We start from the raw sequence: 16,147 nt of genomic DNA on the forward strand, positions 1-16,147 counted from the left end.
GAGGTCACAAGGGGAATGGAGTTGGGTTGTCCAGAAAAGAGCTGGACAGCACTGGCAGGCTCAGACTTTCTTGTCACGACACTCTTATCACTACTGCTGATGTCTGTGAGATGAGCTAAGCGTTTGGTGCATTCACAGGGCCTCACCTGCCCTTCACCTTTGACTAAGGCTTTTGATGTCTGGGAGCAAACCTTCAAGGGAGCAAAGGAGGGCCATCCATGGGCTACTGCCATTTGTCACATGGGAGAAAAAAGGGGGCTAGGGGGAGGCAAGAAGGGAGTTTTAGAGGAATAAGACATCTCTGTTTTTCTTCTATTTCCAAGACACTTCTTCAGCAGCTCTTTGGCCTGAGAATCAGTGCAGTTTACCAGGATAAAGAGGATGAGTGAGCATGTCATGTTAGGCACTGAGTGCGTAGGTGAAGTGTGTGTGTCCCCACAATGCAAAGGAGAAAGACTATCTCAGAACATGAATAAAAATAATATGGAGCCCTAACTGGTTTGGCTCAGTGGATAGATCGTCAGCCTGTGGACTGAAGGGTCCCAGGTTTGATTCAAGTCAAGGGCATGTACCTTGGTTGCAGGTACATCCCCAGCAGTGGGTGTGCTAGAGGCAGCTGATCGATGTTTCTCTCTCATCGATGTTTCTAACTCTCTCTCCCACTTCCTCTCTGTAAAAAATCAATAAAATATATTATTAATAATAATAATAATATGGAAATCTAGAGAAAGAGCTTCTTCAGTTTTGAATACATAAATCCACATTCTTTATGTTACTGATAGAACATGGGCAAAGGCAATAACAGATTTGTATATCCAGGATGCAATGAAGATGTAAATGCTACCCTTATATCTTTTCTAATAGCTGATATTTAGATATATAGCTATTCATTCAAGAAGCACTTGAGAACAAGACTATGCACAAAGCCCACAAGGGGGTGCACCAAGAGTGTCTACCTCAGGTAATTGGGGAGGCTGAGCCACTGGGCCCTATAGGACACCTAGCACAGAAAGCCACTCTATCGACACAGTGAAGCATAAAAAAATGCCGAGACAAAGAAACAGGACACAAATGACAGAAATGGAGGAAAGCAAACTACTGGATATAGAGTTCAAAACCACACTTTTAAGGTTTTTCAAGAATTTTCTAGAAACCGCCGATAAACTCAATGAGACCCTCAAGAAATCTAGTGAGACCCTCGATGTTGTGATAAAGGACCAACTAGAAATTAAGCATACACTGACTAAAATAAAGAATATTATACAGACTCCCAACAGCAGACCAGAGGATTGTAAGAATCAAGTCAAAGATTTGAAATACGAAGAAGCAAAAAACACCCAACCGGAAAAGCAAAATGAAAAAAGAATCCGAAAATACGAAGATAGTGTAAGGAGCCTCTGGGACAGCTTCAAGCGTACCAACATCCGAATTATAGGGGTGCCAGAAGAAGAGAGAGAGCAAGATATTGAAAACCTATTTGAAGAAATAATGACAGAAAACTTCCCCTACCTGGTGAAAGAAATAGACTTACAAGTCTAGGATGCACAGAGACCCCCAAACAAAAGGAATCCAAAGAGGACCACACCAAGACACATCATAATTAAAATGCCAAGAGCAAAAGACAAAGAGAGAATCTTAAAAGCAGCAAGAGAAAGAAAGTCAGTTACCTACAAGGAAGTACCCATACGACTGTCAGCTGATTGCTCAACAGAAACTTTGCAGGCCAGAAGGGAGTGGCAAGAAATATTCAAAGTGATGAATACCAAGAACCTACAACCAAGATTACTTTATCCAGCAAAGCTATCATTCAGAATTGAAGGTCAGATAAAGAGCTTCACAGATAAGAAAAAGCTAAAGGAGTTCATCACCACCAAACCAGTATTATATGAAATGCTGAAAGGTATCCTTTAAGAAGAGGAAGAAAAAGAAAAAGGTAAAGATACAAATTATGAACAACAAATACACATCTATCAACAAGTGAATCTAAAAATCAAGTGAATAAATAATCTGATGAATAGAATGAACTGGTGATTATAATAGAATCAGGGACATAGAAAGGGAATGGACTGACTATTCTTGCGGGGGAAAGGGGTGTGGGGGATGCGGGAAGAGACTGGACAAAAATCGTACACCTATGGATGAGGACAGTGGGTGGGAAGTGAGGGCGGAGGGTGGGGTGGGAACTGGGTGGAGGGGAGTTATGGGGGAAAAAGAGGAACAAATGTAATAATCTGAACAATAAAGATTTAATTAAAAATTTTTTTTTAAAAAAGAAGCACTTGAGGAGCACCTACTGTGTGCTTGGTATGATACCAGCTTTAGAAGTTGCAAAGTGTACACTCATGGAGACAGCCAAGCCAAGCAGAGCTGGGACAAAAAGAACTGTGTCCCAAATTGCCATGGGGTCCAGGGAAGAAGTGCCTACCTCTGCCTTACAGAATCAGGCAGGCTTCACAGAGGAGGTGATGTCCGAGCTAGATGGTGAAGTGCAAGCAGGAGAGTGCCCGCCAGATACCAGAGAACAGTAAGGGTGGTAGATTTTATTTCAGCGTGAACCATGAAGACTGGAGTGGTGTTGAGGGGGACAAGATAAGCAGAACCTTTAGATGCAGGTCCCAGCATCACATCTGGTACAGAACAGACGGGACCTGCTGAATCGCCTCCTGGATGAGTAAGTGGCATCATCTGGTGAACAGGCTGTATGAGCAGCATGAGGGTAAGCTGGCTAATGGCACATGCTTTTGTCCTCATCCTTTATGTCCACAAAGCAATGTCTGACCATCTCCAGAGAGGGCCGCATCTCACCCTCCTGGGCGGGCTGGGCCAGGCTATTTTTAAAGACATGAAATGGAGGAGAATCTACACATGCCACCCTCGATGTAAAACCACATGACAACCATTTTTATCCTTTTTATAACTTTCCCTTGTTTCTACCTGGTTCTGAGTGTATCTGGTTCCTGCAACAGGCATCACACCATAACCTAAATGGCAGACTATTTCAGTAAAAATACATTTTGATCTTGGGTTCCTGTGTCAATTAACTTTCATACTGCTTACCTCTATCGTGTCATGGTCCTCGCCAAAAAGGTTTTGGCCTTGATGTGTAATTATCTCTAGCTTTCTGTCTTCCTTTGCCAATTCTAACCTATATTTTTTTTCATTGTAATAAGTTGTAACCACGAGTACAGCAGCTTTCCTGTCTCATAAGTCCAACCTGAGGGTGATCTGGAGACCCCCCAACACAACCTCACACTAGTGAGCCATTGCAGGCCCAGGCTTATGTCCCTGCCCCTCCCCGCCCCCTGCCCGCTGCCTCCCCAACACACACACACCTGTCTCCTGGTTCACAGAGGCCCTGCCAGCCCACACCTCACCTTTCCCACAGGTCGTGGAGCACTCCGTGGTCCCAAGCTGTTTCCAGTTGTGATCTCGGCTTCGTCGTGGGGGCTGTGGTGCTGGTAGCACCAAATTGCCCGGCCAGTGGGAAGAAAATCTATCTGGACGCCTGGCTGAGAAGGTCTGCGTAGATTCCGAGGTGAATATTTCTGGTGCCCCACCGTGCAAGCCTTCCTTCTCCTCAGTCCGTTCCTTCTCTTCTCCCGCCTCCTGACTCCTCCCCTCCGGGAGCAGCTGGCCATGGAAGGGCTCCCCTGGGAGAGGCCAGGGCCACACAGAAGGAAGTTCAGTTTGGAGGGTGAGTCGTAAAGAAGAAACTGCTTCAACATTTGAAATCAGGTAGCATGAGATCATTTCTAATTCATAGTACATATATTTAAAATAAGCAGACACAAATTTCCCTAATGTTTAAAACATTATTAAAAACAAATAAGAAAAAGATGAACACCCAAGTAGGAAAGGTAGACAAGCGCTAGGGAGAGACAATTTACTAAAAAAGAAATACAAGCAGCCAAAAGTGCTCAACTTCACTCATAATTAAAGAACTACAGGTGAAAATAAGAACAACAACAAATCTATTTGCCTAACAATAAAGATTAGAGACCTTGGAAACCCTTAATCCCTACACTCCTTGCTGAAGGTTCCTGAAAACATGTTCTCATACACTGTAAAAGAGTCTGCAAATAAGATGCAAATTTTGGAGAGCAATTTGGCAACATTTATCCAAGCACATATTAGTTTATTACAAAATAAGGAGGCAAATTCAACAGTTACTGTCAAAGCAAGTTAAAACATAGGGCTTTCTTTGTCTCTTCACCAGCACATTTTTATCTAGTTGGCTACTTACAATACTTTGTGGTTTAAAATATGACATGCAAATTAAAATAACAGAGTCAAAACCAGGCATATTGATATAAATGAGACTGTCCAAGATGTTATCAGCAAAAAACACTTTTGAGTACTTTGTATGTACTGGGCACAAGGATTGATGCCTAATTTATTAAATTCCCTCCCTGCTGCCCCCCTCAAAACAAAACTTTTGAGTGTATTTTTTCCCTCTCTGCTTTTAGACAGGAAATGTGTTCAGAGAAGTTACTGACTTGCCGGAGGATGCACAGCAGGAAAGTGGCAGAGTTGGATTCAGGCTCTGTCCTCCTGACTCAGCTGATATGGAGGATGAAACCTGGTCCAGAATGCCCTTCCTCACCAACTTTTTACAAATGACCCCTTCTGGGCCCACCCTGTCCCAGGCCACGGATCCCAGAACTCCATGCTACGTGTTAGGTGAAACCCATTAAACTTGTTATCAATGATCAATATCCTATATGATTTCAAGTAGTCTGTCCAATTGCCCTTGTAAGTCAGCATTAATAGTTTGCCACCTGGACTTGGTTCTCAGACTGTGTATTGCTCCTGGAAATGGTTTAAAAATTCTGTCAGGTTGGCTATGCTAACTTGGAGTTTGAACAACACTTGGGCCCTATGTGTCTGACACACTCCAGGCTGTTGTTTCCCAGTGGCCAGTGGCATCAGGTAACCTTATTATCTGATCGGCAGCCCAGAAAAGGATGGATGTGCCAGGTCTCGCACCTGTCCCCTCACTCTGTAGGACAGGCATTGGACCAGGTAGCCTCTAGGCAGTATAACAAGCACAGGGCTAGTCACACAGACTGGCCTGAGGTCACTGTGGGATCTGGGTAAGAACCTAATCTCTCTAAGCTTTCAGTTCCTTACTTTTAAAATGAGGCTGATAACAGTACTTTCCTCTGAGCACTATGGTGAAAATTGGATGACTAATTTATGTGAAGGGATCAGCAGTGTCCAGCACACAGCAAGGACCCAGTGCATGTGAGCAACTATCATCATAAATATTTCTGCAGACCTTCCTGTTTGAAAGATGGAAAAGACAGTCTCCCTTCAGGTGGTGGGCTCCAGCAGCACTTGGTAAAGAAACATCTGCAGAGCCCGAGTGTGTGCCATTCCTAAGCAAAAGCTGCCTGCCCTGTCCATCAGCAGAGCCCCAGGGAAGAGGCAGGTTGCTAGGTGTGAATTCAGTATTCTTTTCTGATAGGTCAATGTATGTTAACAGAAGCAAAAGGGGGCCAATAGGAAAGGCACTGGCAGACAGACCAGTGGCCCTCAGAAGATGTCTGTGTCTCAATCCCTGGAGCCTGAAATATGTCACCTTACATGGCAAAAGGGACTTTGGAGATGTGATTGAGATTTTGAGATGGAGAGATTATCCTGGTTATCTGGGTGGCCACAATAAGGGTCCTTATAAGAAAGAGGCAGGAGGGTGAGTGTCAGGGAAAGATGTGATGACGGAAGCAGAGGGTAAGAGCCAGAAAGAGATGTGAAGGGCTACTCAGCTGGCCTGGAAGATGGAGGAAGGGGCCGTGAACCAAGGAAAGCAAGCGGCCTCTGGAAAGAGGCAAGGAAACACTCTCTCCTACAGCCTCGGAGGGGACATGGCAATGATATGTTGATTTTGGCCCAACAAACCTATGTTGGCCTTCTGACTGTTAGAACAGTAAAGGAGTAAATCTGTTGTTTTGAGCCACTAAGCTTGAGGCAATTTATTATGGCAACAATAAGAAACCAGTATAAGGCATTTCAAAATGAGGACCTGGAGAAAAAGACCCAGGATGTTCACTTGTTTTTGAATCAGCAAAGGCTCAGAAAATTGGCGACATCTGGGCCACTGACTCTGAAGTATGTGTCCCTGGGTTTTCTCTGTGCTGAGTTAGAGACAGAGGGTAGCTGCACAAGAAGAAGAGGAAAGGGGCTTTAAAAGGAAATGTCCCAACTGTCAGCCTTAGCCTGCATCCCCCTGTCTTGGTATGCCAGGTGCCCCTCTCCACTGAGCCCTCCTGCACCCTGCCCGGCTCCTGTCCTGTCCCCGGGGCTATCAGTTGGCTAATACTCCCATGGGTCACATGAGACAGATGAGGAATTTGATGCTCCCTGGGTGACATACTTCAACAAGCCAGGTATTGATGTCTGGGAATTGCGTAAAGGGATGAACACGCTTGTTGGCTATGATCTGGTTCCAGAACCCAAAATCATCGGTACTGCTTTGCAGGCATGCAGACAGTTAAATGATTTTGCTAGTGCTGTTCGCATCCCAGAGGTTGTTAAGGACAAAGCATGACCGCATAAGAAAACCTACCCTTATGTCATCCAAGAACTTAGACCAACGTTAAATGAACTGGGAATCTCCACTCCAGAGGAACTGGGCCTTGACAAAGTATAAACCCTAGCAATGGGCTTCCCAAGGATTTATTGATGATACTACTTGAGTGTAAACAATTACCTGGAAATACTGATGATAACATATTACCTTATTTGGACAAGTTTTCCTTTACTGAGTACCAAACCATGTAATGGTAACTTGAACTTTAATAAAAAGGAAATGAGTTTGAACTGAAAATAAAAATAAAAATAAATAAAGAGAAATGACCTGAGTGCTTGGCAGCAAAACAAGGGATTTTACCTGGTCTCCTGTGAGGTGGCACCTGTGGGCTGATGGCATTGGTCCCCATGATAACGTACTCATAGTGGACTCCTGGGTTAGGCTGCTGGTGTATCATCTGACAACACAAAAGTCAGTGTCACTGGGCTGGCACGCACATCCATGTCCCCCTGGCTTTGGGTTCAGTGGAATAAGTTACAGGATCTATAAATGAGGGGATTGATTCACATCTAATAATATTAGTGAACCTATGACAGATTAAACAAATAGCTATGAAAGCTATTTCCAGATGGCTTTTTGTTATTTGCTTTAGAAGAAGGAAAAACTTAAAAGAAAACTAGGCTGAAAGTGAACATTTTATAAATTCCAAATAGGAAGATGGGAGCAATGATTGGAACTTTTTTGTTGGCTCCCAACCATCCTATACCAGGGCTTAGATTTTGCTTAGTGCTCTCAGTGTCCAGGCAGATACTGTTGACACTACACAGAACCTGTTTGAACACTAGGTGGCGAGAGAGTCGAGCAAAGGGCCCACCTCTGGCAGAGCCAGCCGGATCCTTAGGTTCTTTCAACATTTTCTACGTGGCCAGTGAGGCTGGCTCAGGAAAGGCCTGCCCCCACCCTCTTCCTCTTTGACTCTTGGGTTCCTCCACTTCTCATCCATAGAAAGCTCCAGACCACAAAGACATGGGGTCAGGAAAACAGGTCTAAGGGAAGTAACTGTCCCTAGGTCCTGTTGTCTTAGGAACTGATGACAAAAGTAGAACAGCAAGCAGGAAGCTGCATAGGGCTGTGGAGGTCAGCAATGAGACTTCTCTGGGGCAAAAGAAAAAATAAATCAGCATGGCCCAGCAGAATGAACCCCTCTCTATTGGTTCTGGAGCACAAACACCCATGGCTTTCCTGGTGGGCAGCAGGGTGGCGGGCTCAGTTCACCAGCGGAACGAGGATTTACTGAGTAAATTGAGTCAGGCAAGGAGACACTCCACATCCTGGTATTTCTGTCTCTATTGCTTCATACAGCGGCTCTCTTGTTGACCAGCTGTGTAATCTAGATCAAGTCCCTTAATCTCAGTTTTTTATTTCTTCATCTGGAGAAGAAGTTGGAATCACAGATGATCTCAAGTCTTTTCAGCTTCAAGCAGTTTGGTTCCTGAACATGTCTATTATGTCCATTTATGCCTTTAACTCTTATGTCTTCCCTGCATGTGAAACGAGGCCTCCCTTTTATAAATCACCCGGTGGACTTCATACACTCAGAAACCATGGAGGTGCACACAGAGCCCCGAGAGACAGTGTTATGACCTCAGGTTCCTGCGGTTTACCCCTCATCCCTCACCTACTTCTCCTTTCACACAATTCGACAATTGGTTTGTGGCCGGAAATCCTCTCTCCCTCGTCCGCGCCTCTTGAGCTGCGTGAGCGTCCTGCCAGTACAAACCTTGTCCCATTTAGAAAATTATTGTTGGCCACCACATCCTAGACCACCCACAGTGGTCCTTTAACAATCTGGCTTTTTATCCCTGATGCCATTCTAAACCTACCCAGAGTCCAACAACCCATTGGACAATGTAAAAGAATATCGAAAATTAACTATAACAAGGCTTTCTTTATTGTTTCCAGTCCATGAGCCACTAGGCCCAAGAGGAACAAACATGTAAATGTGGAGAAGTAATATATATAAAACCCTAACAAAGCACACATCGTGTACTGGTTTTGGAGGTTGTAAGAGAATGCATATCTATAAGCAAGCTCCTTCTTTTTATCATAAAACCCAATGTCAAGCTTTTATTTATGTCACCTTTTATTTCCTGATGTTTTAAAGAAGACTGGATTCTAGTGTTTCTTAAAAAACAAGGACCATTTTTAACTTGTGTAACTTAATAATTGATTTTCTTGTTAAGTAAGCTTAAGTTCCCTGTGAAGCAGGGAATGCCTAGTAAACCTCTGTATTGCTACTCTGTGCTTTATTGGGTCACCTGGAGCACGCTGGAGTTCTCCTGTCTTCATTTGCTTTAACAGAATTTGAAGAGGGCTGGGAACTGTGAGCGGTCTTGTCTTGCTTTAGGCATTTGCTTTCTTTTGCCATAAAAAGAAAACATGCCAAATTAGCATTAGGAGGAAAGTGCCTGGAGGAGATCCAATGCTCATGAAATAAAGGATATGTTTTGCCTCTGATTTGGTTCAACAAGTAAAATTGGTTTTACTGGGTCAATAAACTCTGAGGGTTCTAAGCATCTGGTAGAGTTTAAGGTTTCTGTGAGCTGGGCACATTCAGGGTGAATGGTGAAGATGAAGGCCAAGATGTAAGGGCACCTCCAAGGACTCCGCTCAGATGGTCATATTGAGCATGGGCAACGGTTTGTTGCTTTTTGTTCTAAGTGTGGCCCTTAGAAGCAACAAGATAAACAATCCAGAGAACAGCCCAGAAACATACAAACTCACATAAACATCCAAGATCTCGTTAGTGGGACCTTCAGCCAGAAAGGACTCTCCAGCAGTGCTCGAAATCTCATTTGGACGCTTGTAGGTGAACATCGTCCCTCCACCCTCGTATTTTCCAGGCCGGTCAATTGCCCAGTTCCCGTTGATGATGGAGCGGCCAGAACGACTTCGCAAGGCTGTCGAGAGAAATGACACAGTTTCTCAGGTAAGCCCAGGGTATGCACAAAAACCTGAACTGGCCCCCCTACCCCCCGTTACTGACTTATTGATTCATTACGTTTTTCATCAGGATCCACTATGTGCCAGGCACTGACCTAGGCCTTGGGGCAGGATGAGGTGTCTAGATCACATCCCTTTGGGCTTCATCACTTCTTCAACCCACTTCGATCTCTTCTACCGTAGAAATGAAGGGCAAGAGTGGTTAGGTGAGGGGAAATTATTATATCCCATTATCAAGGTGAGAGGTTGCACATTGGCAGCTCAGTAGCTGGTTTTGGCCTGCAGATGGGCTTAATTTGGCCTTCGTGCCTTCGTATTATTATTATTTTTTAATGTAATTTAACTTAAATTTAAGAATTGGGAGATTTCACATGAAAAATTTAGAGTATTAGCTTGTCTTGTAAAACAAGAAGACATGTTAACATTGGCCGCATTCCCTCGAGGCAGCGATCGGTTAGCGCTATGGAGGACTGCCCCTTTTTGATGGAGCCTGCATGCTCTGGTTTGCCCTAATTCCCGCCACTTAGGTGAAGTCTTAGTTTATTTCCCATTTATTAATGAATATGAATTATGTATTCCACTTGTGATCATGCTTGCAGTGCAATGTTTCTTATGGAATGAATTTTTCACATAATTTTTCTACTTGTATGCCTCCTAAAAGTGGCAAAGCTAAAGAAAGGCCAAGCAGTATCACAAGATTGTCTCCTGCCAGGTCAGCTTCATTTATTTCTGTTACCCCCCTGAGTTCTGTGAGCTACGTTAGATACTTCCACATACACTGTCAAAACTAATCCTCGAAACATTGCTAAGCAGATGCATAACCCGATCATTTAGAGACTTGGTTCACAGACCAGAGGGACCTCGTTCAAGTTCACGGAGATGGTAAGTGATGGAACTGTGATTTGAAGTCCACACTCACCAGGGAGGTAAGAAAGGAAGAGAGGAAAGAAGCAGGAGTCAGGGTTAACGAGAGAAGAAGGGACAGCACACGAGAGCAGACTGTTTCCTTAGACATGTGGCACCTTGAAGCCCACAAGCCAATGGCAGATTGAAGGAGATCCTTTGTAAGTGCCATGTAAACAGTGGGTCCTGGGCTCTTCGAACTTTCATCTTAAAGAGTTCCTAAATGTAATGTTTTACAACGCATTGTGGAAACTGTATATGTAAACACAAGAATTGAGAACAATATAATAAACATCCAGGTACCCACTGCCCAGCTTCAACAATGATCAAGTCATGGCTTATCTTATTTCACTTTGCAAACCCCAGACTCCATTTTTACTTGTTTTTCAGTAGGTGTCTCTAAAACAAAGGACTCTTTGTTTCTTTTTTTTCCTGTTTTTTTTAAGATATATTTTTATTGCTTTCAGAGAGGAAGGGAGAGGGAGAGAGAGATAGAAATATCAATGATGAGAGCGACTCATTGACTGGCTGTCTCCTGCACGCCCCCTACCGGGGATTGAGCTGGCAACCCAGGCATGTGCCCTTGACCAGAATCGAACCCGGAACCCTGCAGTCTGCAGGCCAACACTCTATCCACTGAGCCAAACTGCCTAGGGCAGGGCTCTTTGTTTCTTAACCTTGGTTTCAGTAGTGATTCTGTAATGGAGGCTGCTCCAAGGATGAAAGAACCTCCAATTTTTAAGACTCTGCCCCTTGTTGCCATGGCTACTGAGAGACCACAGCTATGGAACATTGAATTATAAAATCAATTCAGCTTATTGAGTGGCAAAGAAGGGTCAAGAATAGACACTGAGGAAGAATAGGTTTGGGCTGTTTTCTATCAAAAACCACACTTCTCGAGAGTGGGCCATATAGTGATTCCATGTCCTCATTTCCCATTCATTCCTCAATCATTTCCTGTTTGACCTCTGCCCCCATTATTCCACTGAAACAATTCATATTAATGTCACCAAAGCTGTCATGTTGCTAAATCCAACGGGAACTTTTCAGGCCGCCTCTTACTAGACATCTCAGCAGCGTTTGGCACTATTGACCATTCCATCCTATTTGAAACACTCACTGGTTTCTGGGACACCACACTTGGCTTGCTTTCTACCTGCTCTCAGGCTTCTGCTTTTCCTCTCTGTTTCATCTTTCTCTACTGGGCTATTAAGTATTAGCATTCTTCAGGGATTCATGGGCCATTGTACCCACGTCCATGGCTTTAATTACTGTGTGCAGTGACTTTTAAATTTATGTTTCCAATCCAGACTTTTCCTCTGCTCCCAGACTTCTGTATCTAATTGCCTACTTGACAGCTTCACTCAGATGTGTTGTCTAAGACTGAACTCATCCCTAAATCTACCAGTGTTTCTAGTTTCAGTAAATGGTACCACCATCTAATTAGAAACCTAGGAACCATCCTGGACATTTCCTCCCTTCCTTGTCACCTCTATCCATCCATCCATCATCATATTTTATTTGTCCTCCTCCATATTTCTTGAACCCATCTGCTTCTCTCCTTGTCCATCACCATAATCAAGTGCCAAGCTACTATCAGAGCTTATCTGCACTAACTCAAAAACCTTCAGCTTAGTCTGTTTCCCTTCTTTTCAGCAAGAGTGATCTTTTCAGAGTTCAGATTTGGTCACCAACTACAGCTCAAAATCCTTCAATGGCTTTCTCTTTCTCTAGGGAAAACCCCCAATCATTAATGAGGCCAGGGCCATAGGTGATGTGGTCCATCCTCATCTTGTATCACTATCTTCTCTGTGCTCTGCTCTCTGGCCTTCTTTTAGCTCATCTGACACATCATATTCCCTCCAAAATGCTGTGCCTTCTTCCAGACATACTTCCCTGAGCCTCCAGTCCCATTTGTTCTTTTTTTCCCTTTATTATTTTTTAATTGAATTTGCTGGGGTGACATTGGTTAATAAAATTATTATAGGTTTCGGGGGTACAATTCTATAATGTGTCATCTATATATTGTATTGTGTCTTCACCATTCCATGCCAAGTCTCCTTCCATCACCATTTATCCCCTCTTAACCCTTCCCCTCACCTCCTTCCCTCTGGTAATCACAATACTATTGTCTGTGTCTATGAGTATTTTTTGTTTGTTTGTTTGTTTTTGTTTAATCCCTTCACATTTTTTACCCAGTCCTCCAACCCTCCTTCCCTCTGTATCTATGAGTCTGTTTCTATTTTGTTTATTTTGTTCATTAGATCCTGCATATAAGTGAAATCATATTTCTCCTATTTGTTCTTTAGCTGCCAGCTCCTCAGCAGTCTTCTCCCACTCCCAGCCCAAGCCTGTCTCTTCTCTCACTTGCTCTAATGAATATCTGTCTCCCAGTACACCCTAAGCTCCAAAAGGGCAAAGGCAGTGGTGCTTCCTCACTGTTAGAGCTCTAGTCCCAGCACAGTGCTCATCAGGTAGTAGGAACTTGCTATTTGATGAACACAAAAGTAGAAAAAGGCAACATCAAAAGAAAGGCAAGAAATGATAAATAGGCAATTCACAGAGAAACAAGTACAAATATTCCATAAGTAAATTAAAAGATGCTCTACCTTGCTTATAATTTAAGAAATGCAAATCAAAACCACAATGATATATTCTTGATCCACTAGATTGGCAAATGTTTTAAAAGATTTAATGCTGCCAGAATTGACAGGTATATGAAGCAAGCACCCATAACATTGTTGGTGGGAATATAAACTGATTCAATCATATTGGAGGGCAGTGATTATATTGTTAAAACTTTATGTGCCTATATATAAAGTACCCAGGAATTGTACTTCTAGGAAACTACTTGAGTAATAACCTTCTCTAAATATACGAAAGTATTTGTAACAAGATATTCTCTGAATATTTTTTTTAAAATGTAGAAAAACTAAAACAACCTGAATGTTCATCAGTAGAGGATTGCTTAAGCAAATTGTCATAGTGGATGTCTATGCAGTGGGCCCTAAAAACAATGAGATAGGTCTGTGTGTGTGGGTATGGCAAGAACTCCACAATAATTTTTGAAGGAAACAAAAATGCAAAACAGTGTGTTTAGTATGATCTCATTTGTGTATACTTTATGTAAAAGCATATACATAACACATGCAGGCACATGCACAATACTTTTTAGAGAAAGTCATAAAACTGTTAACATTTGCAGACAGAAACTGGGGTTTAGGTTGGGATGTGAGATGAGAAGGGAGCCATTATTTCTTATTTTCTATCTTTTTACTACCATTTAAATTTTGCTTTACCATATGCTTATATTACTTTTTTAAAGGCTTACGATTTTGTAATTAATATAAAGAGCACAGTACAAGCAGACATACCCTGAGGGATATATGTATTTTCAATTTTTTTACAGCTTCTCCTTAAAATCCCATTCAGAGTATCAAAAGCTCAGAACTGAGGTAAATTCTGGCTAAGATTTTATTGCTGTTAATGGAAATATTGTACAAGAAGTTATTACCTGGAAACAAAAAGTTCTAGTAAAGAACCATTTGAAATACTTCATAGGAGAGAGCTGCAAGGGCCTCCAGCAAATAAAACATGGGACCCTGAATCTTTTTATCGTCTACTACTGTTACTCACACATCCCTCTAAAGGTTTAGATGAGTCCTTTTCCATATAACAGCAAAGCATATAAAAGCCATACCAGATTTTTAGCAAACACACTCCTGATTCCATATGCCCACAGGTTAGCTTCTGAAACAGCTCCCAAAGAACCACAACCTGGTCAGACATATTGAAAACAGCTGTACCTACCGTTTATGTGCCTCAACCTGTGGGTCGCGACCCATTTGGCGGTCGAACGACCCTTTCACAGGGGTCGCCTAAGACCATCCTGCATATCAGATATTTACATTATGATTCATAACAGTAGCAACATTACAGTTATGAAGTAGCAACGAAAATAATTTTATGGTTGGGTCACAACATGAGGAACTGTATTTAAAGGGCCAGAAGTTGAGAACCACTGCAGCAGTCACAGGGCTATAAATGGTGTCCAACACTACCCTACAAAAAGGTGCAGGTGACTCATGACTCTTGCTAGTGGGTGTGTTCACTGAAGGTCAGGCTTTGACAAAGTCTGTTTGAAAGTCAACCTCACAGCTGTGTCAATGTGAGGAAATCACTTCTGTTTGACAGTTGGATTTTATTCCACTTTTAGTTGTCAATGCCTGGCACATATATTTGGCTTAAACTATCTGTGCCAGCAATGCCCTTATCCAAGATCCTAGGAATCGTGTATAATCTAAGCCCTGCTTCTCATACATTTTACCCCATAATCTTAATGCCCGTTGTTGACAACCCAACCATTGGCTTCCACAATCAAATAAAGAAGGTGACTTCCTTAGAGCAAACAGGTCACTGTGATCTGGATGTACTAGCAAATCCCATGCTTCTCAATCTTTCAGCAGGTCTTAGAAGTTATTTGGGAAGTAGAACAGCACAACAAAGTCAAAGGCGAAGGGGTCCGACATCACCGGCCACCGCCACAATGCCAGCTTGAGGTCTGCAGCCCTGCCATTTTCCGTGTAGTCTATGAGCTTCAACAAAAGCCCACACATGGGCACAAACCCAACTGAGTCTCAGAATATGCTAGTGAAGCTGGAAACGGAACACAATTATTCACTTCATACTACCACCTTGGAAGGGTCTGTCAATTACATCTTTATCTTAGCATTCCTTCTATTATAAACTAGAGGCCCAGTGCACAAAAATTTGTGCACTCGGAGGGGTCCCTCAGCCCAGCCTGTGCCCTCTTGCAGTCTGGGACCCCTCGGGGGATGACCACCTGCTGGCTTAGGCCTGCTCCCTGGGGGATTGGGCCTAGGCTGGCAGTCAGACATCCCTCTGGCAGCCCAGGAGCCCTTGGGGGATGTCCATTTGCCAGCGGGGAGCAGGCCTAAGCTGTAATCGGACATCCTTAGTGCTGCTGAGGAGGCAGGAGAGGCTCCCACCACTACCACTGTACTGGCAGCCATCAGCCTGGCTTGTGGCTGAGCAGAGCTCCCCCTGTGGGAGCGCACTGACCACCAGGGGGCAGCTCCTGCATTGAGCATCTGCCCCCTGGTGGTCAGTGTGTGTCATAGTGACCAGTCATTCCCAGTCATTCTGCTGTTAGGGTCAATTTGCATATTACCCTTTTATTATATAGGAGTGCCTGGCCAGCCTGGGTGAGGGGCTGATGGCTGTTTGCAGGCTGGCAACAGCCCCTTCAGGGTAGGGGTTACCCCTGGGGTGCCTGGCCAGCCTGGGTGAGGGGCTGAGGGCCGTTTTCAGGCTGGCCACACCAACTTAAGGGTGGGGGTGTCCTGCTGGGGTGCCTGGCCAGTCTGGGTGAAGGGCTGAGGGCCATTTTCAGGCTGGCTAAGCCCCCCAGCGGGGACCCTCACCCCATGAGAGTGTGGGAAGCCTGGGTGGGGGGTTGATGGCTGTTTGCAGGCTGGCCACACCCCCAGCCATCCAAGCTCCCAGTGGAGGCTGGCTGGAAGCAGGTATCTGGGATTTATTTGTCTTCTATAATTGAAACTTTGTTGCCATGAGCGGAAGCCACAGCCAGCTCAGGGCAGGCGGGAAGCTTGGCTTCCTCCATCGCCCAGGCAACCAAGCCTCCTGCTTGCTCCAGCTCTGTGGCTGCCAGCCGCCATCTTGGTTGGGTTA

General features: G+C 44.0%; 1 protein-coding gene across 1 annotated transcript in view; it reads right to left on the reverse strand.

Annotated features, from left to right (window-relative positions):
- THSD4 (thrombospondin, type I, domain containing 4) overlaps nt 1-16,147 on the reverse strand; it is a 329,142-nt gene that overhangs the window by 38,126 nt on the left and 274,869 nt on the right. Inside the window, exons 3-5 of the mRNA XM_014530493.1 lie at nt 9,314-9,489; nt 6,890-6,986; nt 3,375-3,650 (exon numbers count right to left, since the gene is read on the reverse strand). Of these exons, the coding sequence (XP_014385979.1) occupies nt 3,375-3,650; nt 6,890-6,986; nt 9,314-9,489 (549 nt within the window). The remainder of the gene's footprint in view (nt 1-3,374; nt 3,651-6,889; nt 6,987-9,313; nt 9,490-16,147) is intronic.

Source organism: Myotis brandtii, unplaced genomic scaffold (assembly GCF_000412655.1).
Source record: "Myotis brandtii unplaced genomic scaffold, ASM41265v1 scaffold74, whole genome shotgun sequence".
In the NCBI taxonomy this organism is placed as follows: domain Eukaryota; kingdom Metazoa; phylum Chordata; class Mammalia; order Chiroptera; family Vespertilionidae; genus Myotis; species Myotis brandtii.